The 15323-nt window shown below is 46.7% G+C and overlaps 1 protein-coding gene across 1 annotated transcript in view; it reads left to right on the top strand.

The window, feature by feature from the left end:
• Window positions 1–14453, top strand: part of LOC137523118 (fish-egg lectin-like) — a 43649-nt gene extending 29196 nt beyond the window's left edge. Inside the window, exons 3-4 of the mRNA XM_068243347.1 lie at window positions 3940–4273; window positions 14254–14453. Of these exons, the coding sequence (XP_068099448.1) occupies window positions 3940–4273; window positions 14254–14425 (506 nt within the window). The 3' untranslated portion in view covers window positions 14426–14453. The remainder of the gene's footprint in view (window positions 1–3939; window positions 4274–14253) is intronic.
• The last annotated feature ends 870 nt before the right edge of the window (window positions 14454–15323 follow it).

Here is a 15323-nt window from a genome sequence, read left to right as displayed (position 1 = left end):
CGCTATGTGGAGCGTGTTTATATGTTTTTATCTATGAGGATCTGAGGAGAAGGCTGCGAAGAGCCCACTTGCGACCAGACGGGCTGGTGTTTTTTGACTGCACGCATATGATCATTTATTATGATCTAAGGAGCTGGTGAGTGATCTCACAAGCGGTGTGGTGGTGGATTAAGAAGATAGCAAGCTATTTGAACAGATTGGGAATCCATATTGCGCTGATCACTATAGAATAGTAGAGGTGAGGCACGTGAGAAATATTTTATGCTTAAATGTGATGAGGTGATTTTAGAGGACAAATAAAAGTTGTGTGCAGATCTGAGATTGTGGTTATGTGGTGTCTGGAAACTAGTGAGGAGATGTACGGGGAGACAGCTTTGTAGGTTAGGGTTAGGAGTTTGAACTGGATCCTCTGGGTAATTGACAGCCAGTGAAGAGCTTGGCCGAGAGAAGCAGCAGAGGAAGAGTGAGAGGAGAGATGAATGAGACGAGCAGCTGAGTTCAGTTCTGATGGTTGCAGTTACATAGGGGCTGATTCATCAGACACCAGTGATATTATTATGCACACACAGCACAAGGCAATATTACCATTACTTCCAGGCATAAGTACCGCGAGATAGGCTAGTAACGTGACCTGCAATACTCCATTTGTTACACTCACCATGGCGGCCATCCGCGGCGTTCTTGTGCGTGTTTCTTTGTGCGCACGCGAAAGGGCTCGCTGGCTCTTCTATGTTCGCGTCCAGCACAGCATTTGGCATGGGCACTACACACGTGCGCGCAGACTATTACGCGTGCAAAGCACTACGCACGCACATGTGCAAAGTGTTGCGCACGCTCTGCGCATGTTTCACCGCCAATGTCCAGTATAAAAGCAGCACTGCCCTCAACCGCAATGCTGCTCGTTCTGACAGCTTGGCTAACCGTGTCCGGTGAACTGTTCCTGCTCGTGAGACTTCTGAGTGGATTTCCTGTTGTGACCCCTGGCTTGTGACCCCAACTTCTGCTTATCTCCGCCTGCCCTGACCCCTGGCTCTGTTTCTGGATTACCGTTAATCGCCGCCTGCACGACCTCTGGCTTGTGACCCCGACCTTCGTAGAACGCCGCCTGCCCTGGACCTTTGGGTACCGTCTGACCAAGTCTACTCCACAATTAGTGTTCCTGTTCTCCTGACCATTTGCTGAGGTAATCCCAGTAGTGACCTGGTGGGCACTAGGCAGCAAAGTCCTGCACTCCCCTCAAGGGGGTGTGGGTGAAGACCCGTTGTCACTTAGACTCCACTACTGGGTAACACCTCTTCCTTTGTGGGAGGGTCAACAGAGACACAGCAAGACCTAACAGCAGTAGCGCGAAGTGCACGTTACTGTAATAGCAGTCCCCTTACTAGAGTACTGCAGGTCACGCTGCTAGCATATCTCGCGGTACTTATGTAAAGAATAGAGTTGGGCCGAACCTCCGATTTTAGGTTCGCGAACCGGGTTCGCGAACTTCCGCGGAAGGTTCGGTTCGCGTTAAAGTTCGCGAACCGCAATAGACTTCAATGGGGATGCGAACTTTGAAAATAAAAATTTATGCTGGCCACAAAAGTGATGGAAAAGATGTTTCAAGGGGTCTAACACCTGGAGGGGGGGATGGCGGAGTGGGATACACGCCAAAAGTCCCGGGGAAAATCTGGATTTGACGCAAAGCAGCGTTTTAAGGGCAGAAATCATATTGAATGCTAAATGACAGGCCTAAAGTGCTTTAAAACATCTTGCATGTGTATACATCAATCAGGTAGTGTAATTAAGAAAAACAAAAGTTTGCTTTCCTAAAACAGAAAGAATTTGCGATAATTCAGGTTGGAGTGAGCTCGAGATGTCTCCCAGGCACCACTGCTGAATATATGCAAATTAACCATTGTACCCTTAGAAGCTAAACACACCTCCAGAACCGCTGGAATGCAATGATGTGTCAGCTTGTTAAATTGTACAGAGCCATAATAATCCAACATGCATACAGACTGTTTCGGATTGTTTGATCCTCATCAGTGCATGGCATGGATTAATTTGGCTCTATGGAGTAGGGCTTGTAAACCGAGAGGTACAGACTAACCAGCAAGCTCATGGTGACCCAGAACTCATTGGAGTGTGTAAGGGACTACAATGGTCCTAAAAGCCCCCTTACTAAGATGTTAAGAAAAACAAAAATTTGCTTTCCTAAAACAGAAAGAATTTGCGATAATTAAGTAGTGTAATTAAGGTACTGCTTCACACTGACACACCAAACTGTTCACTGAACAGAACAGGTATGCAGTGGCGGGTTCACTGAACAGAACAGGTATGCAGTGGCGGGTTCACTGAACAGAACAGGTATGCAGTGGCGGGTTCACTGAACAGAACAGGTATGCAGTGACGGGTTCACTGAACAGAACAAGAATGCAGTGGCGGGTTCACTGAACAGAACAGGTATGCAGTGGCGGGTTCACTGAACAGAACAGGTATGCAGTGGCGGGTTCACTGAACAGAACAGGCATGCAGTGGCGGGTTCACTGAACAGAACAGGTATACAGTGGCGGGTTCACTGAACAGAACAGGTATGCAGTGGCGGGTTCACTGAACAGAACAGGTATACAGTGGCGGGTTCACTGAACAGTACAGGTATGCAGTGGCGGGTTCACTGAACAGAACAGGTATACAGTGGCGGGTTCACTGAACAGTACAGGTATGCAGTGGCAGGTTCACTGAAGAGTTATGCAGTGGTGGGTTCACAGTACAGGTATGCAGTGGTGGGTTCACAGAACAGGTATGCAGTGGTGGGTTCACAGTACAGGTATGCAGTGGTGGGTTCACAGAACAGGTATGCAGTGGTGGGTTCACAGAACAGGTATGCAGTGGTGGGTTCACAGTACAGGTATGCGGTGGTGGGTTCACAGTACAGGTATGCAGTGGTGGGTTCACAGAACAGGTATGCAGTGGTGGGTTCATAGAACAGGTATGCAGTGGTGGGTTCACAGTACAGGTATGCAGTGGTGGGTTCACAGAACAGGTATGCAGTGGTGGGTTCACAGTACAGGTATGCAGTGGTGGGTTCACAGAACAGGTATGCAGTGGTGGGTTCACAGAACAGGTATGCAGTGGTGGGTTCACAGAACAGGTATGCAGTGGTGGGTTCACAGAACAGGTATGCAGTGGTGGGTTCACAGTACAGGTATGCAGTGGTGGGTTCACAGAACAGGTATGTAGTGGTGGGTTCACTGAACAGGTATGTAGTGGTGGGTTCACTGAACAGGTATGCAGTGGTGGGTTCACTGAACAGGTATGCAGTGGTGGGTTCACTGAACAGGTATGCAGTGGTGGGTTCACTGAACAGGTATGCAGTGGTGGGTTCACAGAACAGGTATGCAGTGGTGGGTTCACAGAACAGGTATGCAGCCAGGGACAAGCTAAGCCTAACTAATCTTTCCCTATGAGAGACAGTCTGCAGCAGCTCGCCCTACTCTCACTAATGCAGGCAGGCAGTGGCACACGAGTGACCGTAATGGCCGCCGCTGCCTGCCTTATATAAGGGGGGAGTGGCTCCAGGGGCTAGTGTAGCCTAATTGGCTGCACTGTGCCTGCTGACTGTGATGTAGAGGGTCAAAGTTGACCCTCCATGGTGCATTATGGGGCGAACCGAACTTCCGCAAAGGTTCGCCTGCGGGACGCGAACCACGGAAGTTCGCATGGAACCGTTCGCAGGAGAACCGTTCGGCCCAACTCTAGTAAAGAAGTAATGATAATATTGCGTGCATAATAATATTGCCATTGTGGGATGTATCCTTTTGAAGTCTGAAAAGTGTGCTATATTATGATGACTAAATCCAGTAAATGCACATCAGGTCTTACATTTGGGTAGTCTGAGGTTTGCCATTTTCTCTGTGTTGTCTTTGTGACTAAGTCTTTAATACTTTTCATCCACAGGAGCTCTGAAACAGGTAGACGCTGGCGGTAACAAGTTCGTAGCCGGAGTGAATGCTAACGATAATATTTATTGCTTGAGACAGAGCTGCACCCTCGCCTACTCTTCAGCAGCAACCTTCACGCTACTTGACGGAGGACTGAAATATTACAGCTGTGGCCCTATTGGCTGCTGGGGAGTGAACAATGGCAACTATATCTACTACCGCCACAATGTGAAACCCTCAAATTGCCAGGGAAGCCACTGGCAGCACATTGACAGCAGCTTAACCATGGTGGAAGTTGGAATGGATGGTTCGGTGTTTGGTGTTAACTCAGGAGGTGATGTGTACAAAAGGTAAGTCCTTCATGAGCGCAATATATGCTGCGAATAACCAAAAGGTGGCAAATTAAAGAGACACTGAAGCGAAACAAAATATGAATTGGTAGTGTAGTAAGTATGGATAATTACTAGAAGATTAGTAGCAAAGAAAATATTCTCATATTTTTATTTTCAGTTATATAGTGTTTTTTATAACATTGCATCATTCTCTAATATTTGCAGTTTACACATTACACTCTGCATTCTAAATGATTTTACAGAGCAGGTTAGTGAACTTTTGAACTGTCCTCTGGAGAGAAAAATAAAATACAATGACTGACAGTTGAGATAACAAGCTTCAGAAGACAGATCTCTCTCCGACTTTGAAAGTCATGGAGCTCAATGGCTCTTTTGCATAGACAACAACTGGAGTTTCTTAACTCTTCCTGTACTGGAAACAATATTAGTCTCATGTCTCTGCTCCTAATGTTTTATTTCTTAGCTGTACTACACGTACCAATCATTAAATCATCATTTTTTTTCCACTTCAGTGTCTCTTTCAGGCTAAATTGAATTCAATTGAGTTTTTTGTTTTGGAGCCTCTCTCGCCTCTGACTCGGTCCGGGTCTGCTTGACAAAAGGGTACTGCATAATGAGCATCAATTTAAGATTTGAATGTCTATTTGGTCCCTACTGTTGTTTTAACCACTTGCCGACCGCCAACTACCAATAGGCTGCGGAAAAGTGGCACCCCCAGGACCCCGTAATGCGGCACCTGGGGGACTAATTAGCCGGGCATCCGCCAGCATTATGCTCCGCCCACCTGCGACATCCTACCCGTCGGCCATTTAGCAGCGCCGGCGGGTTGTAAACAGCCTGATCTCGCCCTGCAAAAGTGTATACACTGTGTAATGTATACAAAGTGTCCCCTGGTGGTCCCAGTGATCGAGGGACCACTAGAGGAGGCAGCCATAGTTGTAATATCACGTACACACTGATTATCCCCCCCCCCCCCGTGCCCCCTGATCGCCCACAGAACCTCTCAGACCCCCCCCCCCCCCCCATCACCCCTTCAGACCACTGTTTGCACCCAATCGCCCCCCTAATTACCCATCAATCACCCCCTGTCACTATCTGTCAATGCTATATTTTAGATTAGGTCCTAAACTGCCCCCTGGGGGCTTCTGATCAACCCCCCCACACCCTCAGATCCTCCCCTGACCCCCCCCCCCCCACCGACACCCCCCTGACCCTGTGTACTGTTTACATCTATTCTCTCCTGTAATCACCCACTGATCACCTGTCAAACACCCATCAATCACCACCTGTCACTGCTACCCATCAGATCAGACCCTAATCTGCCCTCAGACCCCCCCCTGATCACCTCGCCAGTGCATTGCTTGCATCTATTCTCCCCTCTAATCCCACCTTGATCACCTATCAATCACCCCGTCACCCCCTGTCACCACCTGTCACTGCTACCCATCAGATCAGACCCTCATCTGCCCCTTGCGGGCATCCAATCACCCGCCCACACCCTCAGATCACTCTCAGACCCCCCCTGATCACCTCGCCACTGCATTGCTTGCATCTATTCCCCCCTCTAATCACCTCCTGAGACACACATCAATCACCTCCTGTCACCACCTGACACCCCCTAGAACTCCTACGCATCAGATCAGGCCCTAATCTGCCCCCTGCGGGCTTCTGATCACTCGGCCAAACCCTCACCCGCCCACCGCAGTGACACAATTTTTTTTTTATGATCACTGCAAAAAACACTGTACAATAACTGTGGCGCTGTAAAGATCCATAACCCATAGTAAACGTAATGCGAAATTTCAGAGAAAATCTTAATTAATTTCGTATGTAATAGAAATAATTCATAATATGGCGTAATTTTTCGTGAATTCGTAAATGTTGTGCCGACTTTGGCGGTTAGTAGCAAAGCCCCTATATACGCTATTACTACCAAAATAGCTACATATGTTAAGGAGGATAGTGGGTACAAGAAAAAAGAACTTTTTGTAGTTTTAGAATTGTAGTTTTTGAGAAAATTGATTTTAAATATGCAAAGAAAAATGGTTAAAATGTCATTTTACAGAGTTTTTTTTTTTTTTATTTCTTTGCATTTTTATCAAATCAATTTTCTCAAAAACTACAAGGTCTTTTTGGAAAATTATTTTTCTCTCTTGTACCCAATATTCACATTCTTGTACACACGATTCTCCTTAACCACTTGCCGACCGCCTACTTCATATTGGCGGCGGCAAAGTGGCAGCCCCAGGACCACGTAACGCAGATTGGCGTCAGGTCCTGGGGCACTCTCTGGCCGGGGATCGCGCGCTGGGATGCGCGCGCATCCGCCGGCAATAGGCTCCGCCCACCTGCGACGTCAACCCGCCGGCCAATCGGAAGCGCCGGCGGGTTGTTAACCCGACGATCGCCGGATAGGAAGCGTATAATACGCTTTGTAATGTTTACAAAGTGTATTATACAGGCTGCCTCCTGCCCTGGTGGTCCCAGTGTCCGAGGGACCACCAGGGCAGGCTGCAGCCACCCTAGTCTGCACCCAAACACACTGATCTGCCCCCCCTGCCCCCTGATCGCCCACAGTACCCCTCAGACCCCCCCCTGCCCACCCCCCAGACCACCATTTGCACACAATCACCCCCCTAATCACCCATCAATCACTCCCTGTCACTATCTGCCAACGCTATTTTTTTTTTAGTCCCTAAACTGCCCCCTGCTCCCTCCTGATCACCCCCCCACCCCTCAGATTCTCCCCAGACCCCCCTAGACCCTCCCCCCCCCCTGTGTACTGTATGCATCTATCCCCCCTGATCACCTGTCAATCACCTGTCAATCACCCGTCAATCACCCGTCAATCACCCGTCAATCACCCCCTGTCACTGCCACCCATCAATCAGCCCCTAACCTGCCCCTTGCGGGCAATCTGATCACCCACCCACACCAATAGATCGCCCGCAGATCCGACATCAGATCACCTCCCAAATCCATTGTTTACATCTATTCTCTCCTCTAAACACCCACTAATTACCTATCAATCACCCATCAATCACCCCCTATCACCACCTGTCACTGTTACCCATCAGATTAGACCCTTGCGGGCACCCAATCACCCGCCCACACGCTCAGATTGCCCTCAGACCCCCGCCTTATCAATTCGCCAGTGCAATATTTACATCTGTTATTCCCTGTAATAACCCACTGATCACCTGTCAATCACCCATCAATCACCCCCTGTCACTGCCACCCATCAATCACCCCCTGTCACTGCCACCCATCAATCAGCCCCTAACCTGCCCCTTGCGGGCAATCTGATCACCCACCCACACCAATAGATCGCCCGCAGATCCGACATCAGATCACCTCCCAAGTGCAGTGTTTACATCTCTTCTCTCCTCTAAACACCCACTAATTACCCATCAATCACCCCCTATCACCACCTGTCACTGTTACCCATCAGATTAGACCCTAATCTGCCCCTTGCGGGCACCCAATCACCCGCCCACACGCTCAGATTGCCCTCAGACCCCCGCCTTATCAATTCGCCAGTGCAATATTTACATCTGTTATTCCCTGTAATAACTAGAGTGACCAGACGTCCCGGATTGCCCGGGACACGTCCCGGATTCGGGGTCCGCTGTCCCAGGCTTAATGAGGTCCCGGGAAACGTCCCGCTTTCAGCAGCGGGACGTCCCGGCCTCGGGACTCTGGCCACTCTCTCCTCAATGAACTGGCAGCGGCGTCTATAGACGCCGTGCCAGTTCATTGCCCGCAGCCCCGCTCCAGCCTCCTCTTCCGGTGTCTGTTTCCGACACCGGCAGGCGAGCAGGGCTACGGCAAGATGGCTGCCGAAGCCCTGTACTGGAGACCTATTTGTGTCACTAGTACAGGGCTTCGGGCGCCATCTTGCCGTAGCCCTGTCAGCGCGGGAGAGAAGAGCAGGAGGAGGAAGACGGTCCCGGGACGGAGCAGCGCGCCAGAGGCCGGACACTTCTGCCAGGTGAGTAAATGCTTTCTTTTCCAGGTGAAATGTTTGCCCGCATTGTTTCTTTTCCAGGTGAAATGTTTGCCCGCATTGTTTCTTTTCCAGGTGAAATGTTTGCCCGCATTGTTTCTTTTCCAGGTGAAATGTTTGCCCGCATTGTTTCTTTTCCAGGTGAAATGTTTGCCTGCATTGTTTCTTTTCCGGTGAAATGTTTGCCCGCATTGTTTCTTTTCCAGGTGAAATGTTTGCCCGCATTGTTTCTTTTCCAGGTGAAATGTTTGCCCGCATTGTTTCTTTTCCAGGTGAAATGTTTGCCCGCATTGTTTCTTTTCCAGGTGAAATGTTTGCCCGCATTGTTTCTTTTCCAGGTGAAATGTTTGCCCGCATTGTTTCTTTTCTGGTGAAATGTTTGCCCGCATTGTTTCTTTTCCAGGTGAAATGTTTGCCCGCATTGTTTCTTTTCTGGTGAAATGTTTGCCCGCATTGTTTCTTTTCCAGGTGAAATGTTTGCCCGCATTGTTTCTTTTCTGGTGAAATGTTTGCCCGCATTGTTTCTTTTCCAGGTGAAATGTTTGCCCGCATTGTTTCTTTTCTGGTGAAATGTTTGCCCGCATTGTTTCTTTTCTGGTGAAATGTTTGCCCGCATTGTTTCTTTTCTAGTGAAATGTTATTGTTTGCCCGCATTGTTTCTTTTCTGGCGAAATGTTTGCCTGCAGTGCGTTTCTTTTCTGGCGAAATGTTTGCCCGCAGTGCGTTTCTTTTCTGGCGAAATGTTTGCCGCATTGCGTTTCTTTTCTGGTGAAATGTTTGCCCGCAGTGCGTTTATTTTGTACTGACATGTTGCCCGCATTGCGTTTATTTTGTACTGACATGTTTGCCCGCATTGCATTTATTTTATACTGACATGTTGCCTATTGCGTTTATTTTCTGGTGTCCGGGGTAACTGTTACTGCATTTATTATTTAATGGTCATAGATGGCTATGTTTGCTGCTTTGTGGTTACGGTATACTATTAGCATCACACAGTTTCTGCACACCCATGATACAAAGTCTCGTTTGTCCACATCATGGCGTAAACACTGCTTTCTTATGCCTCGCTGTTACATCATTACGTTACCTCCGCCCATACAATGTCATGGCCACGCCCATTTTTTCGGCGCGGCGCAGCCCCCCTCCCCCAGTCTTCGCCGCTGCGTGCTCCTCACTCCTTCCCACTTTTCGCCGCGGCGCGCTGCGCGCGCCGCCCCCCCGTCCCACGCCCCCCCCCCCGTCCCAGGTTGGACCCACAAAAATATGGTCACTCTATAATAACCCACTGATCACCTGTCAATCACCCATCAATCACCCCCTGTCACTGCCACCCATCAATCACCCCCTGTCACTGCCACCCATCAATCAGCCCCTAACCTGCCCCTTGCGGGCAATCTGATCACCCACCCACACCAATAGATCGCCCGCAGATCCGACATCAGATCACCTCCCAAATCCATTGTTTACATCTATTCTCTCCTCTAAACACCCACTAATTACCCATCAATCACCCATCAATCACCCCCTATCACCACCTGTCACTGTTACCCATCAGATTAGACCCTAATCTGCCCCTTGCGGGCACCCAATCACCCGCCCACACCTCAGAACGCCCTCAGACCCCAGCCATGATCACCTCGCTAGTGCATTGCTTGCATCTATTTCCCCCCTCTAATCACACCTTGAGACACCCATAAATCACCTCCTGTCACCCCCTAGCACACCTACCCATCAGATCAGGCCCTAATTTGCCCCGTGTGGGCTCCTGATCACTCGGCCAAACCCTCAGATCCCCCTCAGACCCCCTTCCAATCACCTCCCCAGTGCATTGATTGCATCTATTTTCCCCTCTAACCGCCCCCCTGAGACACCCATCAATCACCTCCTGTCACCCCCCTAGCACTCCTATCCATCAGATCAGGCCCAATACATCCTGTCATCTAAGAGGCCACCCTGCTTATGACCGTTTCCACAAAATTTGCCCCCTCATAGACCACCTGTCATCAAAATTTGCAGATGCTTATACCCCTGAACAGTCTTTTTGAGAAATTTGGTTTCCAGACTACTCACAGTTTGGGGCCCGTAAAATGCCAGGGCAGTATAGGAACCCCACAAGTGACCCCATTTTAGAAAGAAGACACCCCAAGGTATTCTGTTAGGTGTATGATGAGTTCATAGAAGATTTTATTTTTTGTCAAAAGTTAGCGGAAATTGGATTTTTATTGTTTTTTTCACAAAGTGTCATTTTTCACTAACTTGTGACAAAAAATAAAATCTTCTATGAACTCACCATACCCCTAACGGAATACCTTGGGGTGTCTTCTTTCTAAAATGGGGTCACTTGTGGGGTTCCTATACTGCCCTGGCATTTTAGGGGCCCTAAACCGTGAGGAGTAGTCTAAAATCCAAATGCCTCAAAATGAACTGTGAATAGGACGTTAGGCCCCTTAGCGCACCTAGGTTGCAAAAAAATGTCACACATGTGGTATCGCCGTACTCAGAAGAAGTAGTATAATGTGTTTTGGGGTGTATTTTTATACATACCCATGCTGGGTGGGAGAAATCTCTCTGTAAATGGACAATTGTGTGTAAAAAAAATCAAATAATTGTTATTTACAGAGATATTTCTCCCACCTAGCATCTGTATGTGTAAAAATACACCCCAAAACACATTATACTACTTCTCCTGAGTACGGCGGTACCACATGTGTGGCACTTTTTTGCACCCTAAGTGCGCTAAGGGGCCCAAAGTCCAATGAGTACCTTTAGGATTTCACAGGTCATTTTGCGACATTTGGTTTCAAGACTACTCCTCACGGTTTAGGGCCCCTAAAATGCCAGGGCAGTATAGGAACCCCACAAATGACCCCATTTTAGAAAGAAGACACCCCAAGGTATTCCGTTAGGAGTATGGTGAGTTCATAGAAGATTTTATTTTTGTCACAAGTTAGCGGAAAATGACACTTTGTGAAAAAAAACAATTAAAATCAATTTCCGCTAACTTGTGACAAAAAAAAAAATCTTCTATGAACTCACCATACTCCTAATGGAATACCTTGGGGTGTCTTCTTTCTAAAATGGGGTAATTTGTGGGATTCCTATACTGTCCTGGCATTTTAGGGGCCCTAAACCGTGAGGAGCAGTCTTGAAACGAAATTTCTCAAAATGACCTGTGAAATCCTAAAGGTACTCATTGGACTTTGGGCCCCTTAGCGCAGTTAGGGTGCAAAAAAGTGCCACACATGTGGTATCGCCATACTCAGGAGAAGTAGTATAATGTGTTTTGGGGTGTATTTTTCCACATACCCATGGGAGAAATATCTCTATAAATTGACAATTGTGTGTAAAAAAAATAAAAAAATTGTCATTTACGGAGAGATTTCTTCCACCCAGCATGGGTATGTGTAAAAATACACCCCAAAACACATTATACTACTTCTCCTGAGTACGGCAATACCACATGTGTGGCACTTTTTTGCAGCCTAACTGCGCTAAGGGGCCCAAAGTCCAATGAGCATCTTTAGGCTTTACAGGGGTGCTTACAATTAGGCACCCCCCAAAATGCCAGGACAGTGAACACACCCCACAAATGACCCCGTTTTGGAAAGTAGACACTTCAAGGTATTCAGAGAGGAGCATAGTGAGTCCGTGGCAGATTTCATTTTTTTTGTCGCAAGTTAGAAGAAATGGAAACTTTTTTTTTTTCTGTCACAAAGTGTCATTTTCCGCTAACTTGTGACAAAAAATAAAATCTTCAATGAACTCACCATGCCTCTCACTGAATACTTTGGGATGTCTTCTTTCCAAAATGGGGTCATTTGGGGGGGTATTTGTACTATCCTGGAATTTTAGCACCTCATGAAACCTGACAGGTGCGCAGAAAAGTCAGAGATGCTTGAAAATGGGAAAATTCACTTTTTGCACCATAGTTTGTAAACGCTATAACTTTTACCCAATCCAATAAATATACACTGAATGGTTTTTCTTTTATCAAAGACATGTAGCAGAATAACTTTCGCGCTCAAATGTATAGGAAATTTTACTTTATTTGAAAAATGTCAGCACAGAAAGTTAAAAAAGTCATTTTTTTGACAAAATTCATGTCTTTTTTGATGAATATAATAAAAAGTAAAACTCGCAGCAGCAATCAAATAGCACCAAAAGAAAGCTGTATTAGTGACAAGAAAAGGAGGTAAAATTCATTTAGGTGGTAGGTTGTATGACTGAGCAATAAACCGTGAAAGCTGCAGTGGTCCGAATGGAAAAAAAGGCTCTGGTCCTTAAGGGGTTTATGACTGCAGTCCTTAAGTGGTTAAAGAGAATCTGTATTGTTAAAATCGCACAAAAGTAAACATACCAGTGCGTTAGGGGACATCTCCTATTACCCTCTGTCACAATTTCGCCGCTCCCCGCCGCATTAAAAGTGGTTAAAAACAGTTTTAAAAAGTTTGTTTATAAACAAACAAAATGGCCACCAAAACAGGAAGTAGGTTGATGTACAGTATGTCCACACATAGAAAATGCATCCATACACAAGCAGGCTGTATACAACCTTCCTTTTGAATCTCAAGAGATCATTTGTGTGTTTCTTTCCCCCATGCACTGAAGTTTCAGGCTGCTCTTTTCTTCCTGCAAACAGCTTTGCCCTTGTCTGTAATTCCTCAGTATGTGAAAGCCCAGCCAGCTCAGAGGATGATTTATCCAACTTGTAAAAGATAAGAGAGAAGCTGCTCTAATCTAAATAATACACAGGCAGTGTGCACAGAGGGGCCTGGAAGGGGGAGTTCATAGCAGAACCACAACACTGAAGAACTTGGCAGCCTTCCAGACACAGGCCGACAAGTCTGACAAGAGAGAGATAAGTTGATTTATTACAGAGACTGTGATAGTAGAAAGTGCTGCAGTTAGCCACAACGCATTAGAATAGCTTTTGGAACTTGTAGGATGATAAAAAACAGGATGCAATTTTTGTTATGGAGTCTCTTTAACATGTAGTTATGTAGCTATTTTGGTGTCAATAGCATGTAAGGGGTCTTTGCTATTCACTGTTAAAGCCAGCATGAAATTATGCGAAAATTACATGACATTTTACGTGAAATTATGAATGACGATGCGAAATCAACTGAATTTACAAATCGTAATTATGTATAGGCATAATTGCCCTTCTAAATTACATCCCTAATTTGCCACATTACAAGATCCTCAGTTCAGTTTTCCTACATATGTTACGCTGTACTGGAAATCCAGGAGGACATGGCAGCTTTGAGCAAGTTGTATATACCTTATTTATGCACATATAAGCCTCATTTTTCAGCACAAAAAAATGTGCTGAAAAGTTACCCCCTCGGCTTATATGCGAGTCAGTGGAGCAGAACGGATGGTGGAGCAGGTTTTGTTACTGGCAGAGGAGTGTAAGGATCGTGCACTTGTGATCCTGCTCTTGCCGCTGGCTCCCTGCTGTGTCTCCCCCGTCCCCTGCAACATGGTGTGCAGAGTGCGCTGCTCAGGACTACCTGTGTCCCCTGACTCCCTGCTGTGTCCGTGTCCCTCCATCCCCTGCGACATGGTGTGCAGAGTGCACTGCTCAACACTACCTGTGGCTTGTGGAGCGAAGCGTGCCCAGCAATGTGTCAGCTGTGCAATGATCGGGGATTCTTCCTGTGTGGCAATCGCTGTGTCTCATATCTATGACGCCATCTAGTGGCTTCCTGAGACACAGCTGTATCATCCTTGAGGCACATCTAGCTATGGGGTGAGTGGATGACTTGTACTGGGGCACATCTGGCTACTGTGGAGATGGCTATATCACTTTTTCCTGGTTTCTGAGGGAAAGGGTGAGTACCTCGGCTTATAAGCGGGTCATTGGCTTGTATGCGAGTATATACGGTATCCTCTATTTTTATACGTTTGTTAGTGTAAGTCATTTTATGTATTATGCACAACCTCTAAGCATGGACATCTTGTTTCATAGGGAAGGGATCACCGAGAGCACCCCGACTGGGACATCATGGAGTTTGCAGGACTTCTGCGGATCCTTTAAGCATGTCAGTTATGATGCTGGAAGTCTCTGGCTTCTCAATACAGATGGAGACATCTATAAATGTTCAGATGGACGCAATGACAACCATAACAACAACATGTGATGCAATAAGCAGCCACTGACCACATTATTCATGCACTGCTATTTCCTGTATCTTGGGTTTGCATATAGCAGCTTAAAGAAAATCTTAACGTTTGTGCAAATAAATGTAAACGTTTGTGAAATTTAAATTGCAATCATTTAATAAAATGTGAATAGAAGCTTTGTCAACGCAGATCATTTAAAGCGGAATGAAACCCAGCATTTTTTCTTTACAGCATATTATATACTACCACCATTTTTTTTTTTTTTACTAGAACAGCATTCAACTAGTTAAACACAGGACTTCCAAGCTCCCTGCAGGGTAAGCTGGACGCATCTAAACTGAAAATTAAGTAAACACTACAGGGGCGTAACTAGAAATCACTGGGCCCCCCTGCGGATATTTGGATGGCCCCCCCATAGGTGCCAAATAATCGTAATGGGGCAGCGTTTCACTGTAAATTAATTGTAAAGTGGGCAGCATTTTACCAGACAATCAGAATGTGGGCCAGAAAATCGTAATGTGGGCAGAGTTCACCAGAAAATCGTAATGTGGGCCTTTAGAAAATCATAATGTGGGCAGAGTTCACCAGAAAATCGTAATGTGGGCACCAGTCACCAGAAAATTGTAACGTGGACAGCATTCACCAGACAATCGTAATGTGGGCAGCGTTCACCAGAAAATCATAATGTGGGCAGAGTTCACCAGAAAATCATAATGTGGGCAGAGTTCACCAGAAAATCGTAATGTGGGCACCAGTCACCAGAAAATCGTAACGTGAGCAGCAGTCACCAGAAAATTGTAATGTGGACAGCATTCACCAGACAATTGTAATGTGGGCAGCGTTCACCAGAATATCGTAATGTGGGACAGAAAATCGTAATGTGGGCAGAGTTCACCAGAAAATCGCAATGTGGGC

This window comes from Hyperolius riggenbachi, chromosome 6 (assembly GCF_040937935.1).
Source record: "Hyperolius riggenbachi isolate aHypRig1 chromosome 6, aHypRig1.pri, whole genome shotgun sequence".
Classification (NCBI taxonomy): domain Eukaryota; kingdom Metazoa; phylum Chordata; class Amphibia; order Anura; family Hyperoliidae; genus Hyperolius; species Hyperolius riggenbachi.
This window is presented reverse-complemented; position numbering and strand designations above follow the sequence as displayed.